The sequence below is a fragment of the Syngnathus leptorhynchus genome, chromosome 1 (genome assembly GCF_054491065.1).
Source record: "Syngnathus leptorhynchus isolate UIUO chromosome 1, UIUO_Slep, whole genome shotgun sequence".
NCBI lineage: Eukaryota > Metazoa > Chordata > Actinopteri > Syngnathiformes > Syngnathidae > Syngnathus > Syngnathus leptorhynchus.
Window position 1 is genome coordinate 12,483,229 of NC_141195.1, and position 6,227 is coordinate 12,489,455.

Genomic DNA, 6,227 nt, shown 5'->3' on the forward strand with positions numbered 1-6,227 from the left:
TGACTTTAGTTTGAAACTACTACAACACTTAAACAAAAACCCTAGCACCTAAACCATATCCCTAACCCCTAAACGATATCCCTCACTCCTAACCCTAACACCTAAACCCTAACCCCAACACCTAACCCTAACCTTAAACCCTAACACCATATTCCCTTAGTTAACCGTACTACGACACTTAACTAATTACCCAAACCCTAACACTTAAACCCTACTTTGAAACCTTAACCCTAATTTGAAACCTTAACCCTAGTTTTAAACCCTTCTTTGAAAGCCTAACCCTAGTTTGAAAAGCTGACTTTAATTTGAAACTGTACTACAACACTTGATCAATAAGTGATCACTAAGTAACCCTAACCATAAATCCTCTGCAGTTAGAATTACACAGGCTTCCTCATTGTGCAGTCAGGTCAAGGGGTGATCTGAAACAACTCAGGGAGTACGCTGCATAGCATGAGTTGCCATCAGCCCAGGACCAGCTGGAGCTAAATGCCAAGGAATTATTCAATAGAAGGTTGGAAAATGAGATGAGAAGAGGATAAAGATGTCGAGTGACAGCCACACTAAAGTCACACGGAGGTCAGTGGTCTTTACCATAGCTTCAAAGAGTTATATGATACATATCTGGCCAAGAGACTGAACGCAAGAATGTTAATTGACAGATGGATTTGTGTAAATATTTCTTTCCATGCACCTGCTATCACAGTGTAGCCATATACAGTATTAGATATATCGTGTTATGCGATTGGAAACAAGCTGTGCATTTGCTGCTGTTTCTTTCTTTTTCAGCAAAAGATATTGCTTAGTAATCCATTGACAGATACTGTTTTCTTGTTTGTTTGATCAAGATTTTCATTACATACATGCACGTGTTTACAAAATGTAAAGGTAGTAAACTTTCTTATGCTCATAAATAGGGTTGGGGATCGTGTGAATTTGGATGATTCCGATTTCTTATCCTAGATTGGATACTGATTTTTGAAGATTTTCTATTTCGATTCTTAAAAAAAAAGAACAAAAGGTCTAGCTAACATGTATTTTTTTTTGCTGCTCGTTAACTTTACTATAAATTTCTCAATAGGCTACTGAATTTCTTACCTCTATACTAATCTCAAACCTTATGAACTTACATTTTTCAAAATGGAATATTATTTTTAAGAAGCTTAAGAAAATACAATCGTGTTGTTTTTCTCTGGAAAAAAAAGTATATAGGACAAACTCAAAAAGTGTATTTGAGGGTGGTTTTATCATATTTGAATTGCAATCTTCTCTGCGCAGTATTATTTTATATACACATACATGGCACTAAGCAGACTGGCCTTTCTTTTGTTTTTCAATTTCGATCTCTGCCGAGTGTTATTTGATGATTGCACACACTTCTTGCTAGTTCTTTTTCATTTGCGTCTGAGGAGGTGTCTATTATTCCCTGCCACACGTTCACGTTTCTTATTGGTCCTTATTCATTTGTATTTGAGGACTTCCATGCAGCAAACTGGGCATTGATATTTAGCAGTTGATCAACATTTCAAAAGCTGAACAATTACATGAGACTGGAATGTTAGTCCCACTCAATTCTCAATGCCCAGCATGAAAGATTGGCAGTGGAGAGTGATACATGAGATCCGCAAAAATATTCAGGACGCCAGTTGTTATCACCAGCTCATTCTGTATTTAATGAGGGTACTCGCTTACATCATTCATTTCCACGATAAACGGAGCAGTGACAACACTGCAGTTTTTTCCGCACATGGGAGATGTGTGCGCGCCACGTTCAAAAGTTTTGATTGCCGGCAAATAGAGTCCATTTCTACCCACATTGGCGCTAACCAATGGTGCATCCATGTTCTGATCTGACCTAGTGTAGTTGCCAAAGGTGGCAATCAAAGATGGCTGACCTTCTGCTCATGTGCAGGATCTTCTTTGCAAAAAAACAAAAAAAAACAAATGTCGCCGTCAACTACTGGAAGATCTTTGCCAGCTCACCTGGTGTTGTGTTACACAGAATAGGTGTCTTAAATTGAGGTTGTAATAAGAATGCGAAAAGAAGCTGGAGTACAGGAAGGCTACAGATGTGAACCTGAACCTGCAGACTGCGAGCCAGACAAAGAAGAGGCAGGGAAGAAAACCGTCTTATTCTCATGCTAGTCGGACCACGGCACTGGTACATGCTGGCGGACATGGCGGCATCAACATGGTAGCTTGCATCTATTACGGTACTCAGATTTAGACACATCACATTCCTAAGCCTACTCAGTTCATGCAGAACATGTTGTGATGTGTTAACTTGATACATTAGATTTTCACTCAGCAGGGTGACCTTGGTGGCTACGCTATCGCAACACCCATGAGCACGTCCTTTTACTCATGCACATCCCAGCCAAAGAGTTCAGTATTGTGCCAAGCTGTTATTAAGTAAACAGAAGACAGCAAAAGAACATTTGCATACTGCAGGGCTTTGGCCTGCTTATTTATTACACTTGTGAAACATTTCTGGCCCGGGTTCCCTTCATATCACGTAGTTAAAAAGTGCACTGGTTTACTTTTAAATGAGTGAAACAAAAATGTGGCAAAGTTTTTCTGAACCCTTTTCATGCTAAAGAAAAACACATACGAAGTATACACGTGTACAAACAAGAATTGAATTTGAATTTGAATTAGGATGTACAATCATTTCAATAGATGCAACTTAGTGTAGGTCCAAGGATACAAACCTGGTATTACATGACACAATACTTTAGGTAGTCGCATGTTTTGAAATGGAAAGTCAAAGGACAAATCCATGGTTGTTTAAATCATTCAGTCATTTTCAAATATACTTAGGGACTGATGCTCAATAGATGTACATGGTTTCAACACATGGTGCAAATAGACATTGTATTGGTCAGCTCTGTATGCCCAGGATTATTCTTTGTCTTTTTCTACTGACATCTGCTGCTCCATCCCATGTTTCTTCTTAAGCCAGGCCTTGCCTACATAGTCCCCCACCACCCCTTCAGTGCACCTCTTTTCTGCATCCACAGCCAGCAATTTAGTGAACAACTCCATGGCTTCTGGAGTGAACTTCTTCCACAATTGAGGATTATTGTCCTGTTCAGTGTTGGCATTTTCACCCAATCTTGACCAGTCAGCAAACTCTTGGTAGCAGTCATCTGAGTCTGTGCAACACTCCCAAGGAAAGTAGCCCGTCAGGATGCAGAATATAAGCACCCCAAAGGCCCAGGTGTCTAAACTTGGTTCCACTTTCAGTGGAGGGGCAGTGACTTCTTTCTGGCCCTCTTGGAGAGCAACGTTACAAAGCTCAGGAGCCATGTAAGGCAGGGTCCCTGTGATGAAACTGATCAGAGTGCCTCTTTTCTGGGCCAGACCAAAGTCAGCCAGCTTGACCTGGCAGCAGTCATGATCCAACAGGAGAATGTTTTCAGGTTTAACATCTCTATGGACCAAGCCTCGGCTGTGGATGAACTCTAAAGCGCTGGCAATCTGGACGACACAACGTTTAGCGGCTGACTCGGGGATGCCCACCTGAAACAGATAAATGATTTTGCAGTATAGCAAATGAATGGGTGGCTATACGTTCTTCAGCTAAAGTTCTGCCAAAACACAATGAACCGACTTTGTTTTCTATTTCAATATTTTGCTCAGTTACCAGCCATACCTTAGGCTGAATGACAGCAAATAGGTCCCTCCCAATGACAAGCTCCTGGGCGAAGCAGTAGTGCTCATTAGATTGAAAGACGATGCCAAAGAGGCCCACGATGCAGGGGTGGCAGGACAGATGTAGGGAGATGCAGTACTCTCGCAGGAATCCCTGCAGCTTCGTTGAGGATTTCGGCATGACTTTCAAAGCCATGGGAGTCCCTGCGCAAAATCCATGTATAAAATATCTCCCTTCTACTAAATGAGAAACATTAGCAAATTAACTGATTCTATTTGCCTACTGCTAGAGAAATATGTAAATCTTAACTTAAGACTTATTTTCACACACTCACATTTTGTTAAACAAAGTAATTCATTATACAAAAATAAATCCATCCATCCATTTTCCGACCTGCTCTGGCCCCATGCGGGTCGCGGGCGTGTTGGAGCCTATCCCAGCCGTCATCGGGCAGTAGGTGGGGGACACCCTGAACCGATTGCCAGCCGATCGCAGGGCACACAGAGACAAACAACCATCCGCACTCACACTCATGCAGTGAGAGTCGGCTGCAAAACCGTGCAGAACTCAAAGCTAATGAATGAACACAAAAGCCTAGGACTTGGTCGCGTCAATTAAAATATTTCGCGAGTCCAATGTCCAAGTCCAAGAAGAGTCAGAGTCAAATGCCAAGGAGTCCGGCTCAAGTCTAAGACATAGACTTGAGGATTCTGCAGCCCTGAATGATACATGTCCGATTTATATGTACATAAAAAAGAGGCATTGGTTGAATTTGAAAAAAAAACCAAAACTGAATTGTACTGTCCTCATTGATAAGATTTTTTTAAAACATATCACAAATGGGAAGAAATTTAACATGCAATTGATCTGTAGTATGAACACTGCCAGTTGCTTTATCTACAGTATGTATTTATTTTCTATTTAGTCACACACAATTTTTTGTATTATCTGAAGTCTCAGGAGAACAGGTTCCAAGACAAACATACTATTGTATTTGATATAATGGTTAGCGATTACAAAGGCGTACCCCTGAAGCGATGTGTGACCAGCAGCACTTTTCCATATTTTCCTCGACCAATTTCTTTGATGACGTTGAAGTGTTCTTTGATCTCCAGTTGGGTGAGGCTCTGGGACGTTAGCACCATCAGTTCATCAATCAGGCTGCCATCAGTGAGGCCCAACTCCATCATCTCTAGCCCACTCATAAGAACAACAAAGAAAATACTCGTATTATTTCTCAAAAGTCGGTACCAAGACTTTTTTTTTTGTCTTATTTAAAAGTGTCATCACTTGTAACGTCAGCTGAAACGAGTATTGGTCACCTTCTAGTGGCCATTTTACCACCAGGAAAGAGAATTTGAGAAATTACCATTAACATTATGTATTTTAAGGAAGATTTATATTTTGGTATATTTCCATTATCTGACACTGTTTTGTGGGGAAATATTACGTATCAAAAGTGGTGGTATAGGTCTGAGAAAAAAAACTGCTGTCAAACTTCCCTCGTTTTAACAGATATACCTGAATGATCATCATAATCAGCTAGAGTTTTTTTTAATATTATTTTATATTATTCATAGTATGAAGGGACAGATCTAGATCAGGTAAAGCACTGTGCTTCAAAATGAGCAACTTTATTTTCAATCATTAGTCAGTAAAATACTAAAAGGTTTTCTGCAAAAAGACTTTTTAAGTAACCCAAAGCACGTATTTTCCTATTAAAAATATTTCCATGTTTGAGCTAGACAAGAGAACTTATGCATTTGTTACATTTCCATTGATGCTATCCAAAGAAGACAATGTTAATTAGTCATTAGATCAGAACTGGCAACTACATCCATGATTAGAACAATAGCAATAAGAAAGTATGCCATTGTGAATTACTTTGATAATCTGAGCATAATCCTAATAAGTATAAACAGTAGATTTACATTGAAGTCTTACCGTAGACCAAACTCTTCAAACACCTTGTAGTTAAGAGTGCACCAAAGCAGACGATGTCAATACAGTATGTTGTTCGCATCCACTGCCACTGCTTGGATGAACATACCGAGGGGACCTGAGAGCTTTTCCCTGCCCAGCACATAGCTCAACTCTCAGTGGCTACAATGAGAACTTTGCATGCTTTGACAGCTCATTACAAACAGTCTCTTTGAAGAACAGTTACGCACTCACACACAGTATACACATCCTCTCGGTCGACATGGTTACGTTTTAATGTATGCAGTCAGTAAAAGCTATACCTGTTTTTTTTTACAAGCTCTATTTACTGACAAAGGACATCGCAATATGCTAATGTATATCGACAACTGCTGTGAGTCTTGTTATTTATGCCTAAACGACTTCATGCATGCATTTTATAGATTACAAATTAGCATTTCATTTGCATGAATTGACAAAAAGATGTGTTCATTTATTAGGCATACAGCAAGTATGATAAAAATGCATAAATGTGCCTATAGGACTATATCGAGTCAATTTGCATTTTATTGCATTTATTAATGTTATTTTACTTCACTCATTTTCAAAGGATTATTCTCAGGGATAAAAATCACAGATAATTCTTATATGC

General features: G+C 39.5%; 1 protein-coding gene across 2 annotated transcripts; it reads right to left on the minus strand.

Moving 5' to 3' along the window:
* Positions 1–2,470: 2,470 nt before the first annotated feature.
* On the minus strand, positions 2,471–5,749 carry LOC147061980 (serine/threonine-protein kinase SBK1). 2 transcript variants are annotated; one of them, XM_085916816.1, is made up of 4 exons: positions 5,600–5,749; positions 4,683–4,855; positions 3,656–3,858; positions 2,471–3,522 (listed from the first exon to the last, which is right to left on the minus strand). In XM_085916816.1, the coding sequence occupies exons 2-4, from the start codon at positions 4,843–4,845 to the stop codon at positions 2,902–2,904; spliced, it is 987 nt and encodes a 328-aa protein (XP_085772942.1). In that variant the 5' UTR covers positions 4,846–4,855; positions 5,600–5,749; the 3' UTR covers positions 2,471–2,901. The 2 variants fall into 2 exon arrangements, with proteins under 2 accessions (XP_085772942.1, XP_085772932.1); XM_085916806.1 differs by having other exon boundaries at positions 4,683–4,847; positions 5,600–5,716.
* Positions 5,750–6,227: the final 478 nt, after the last annotated feature.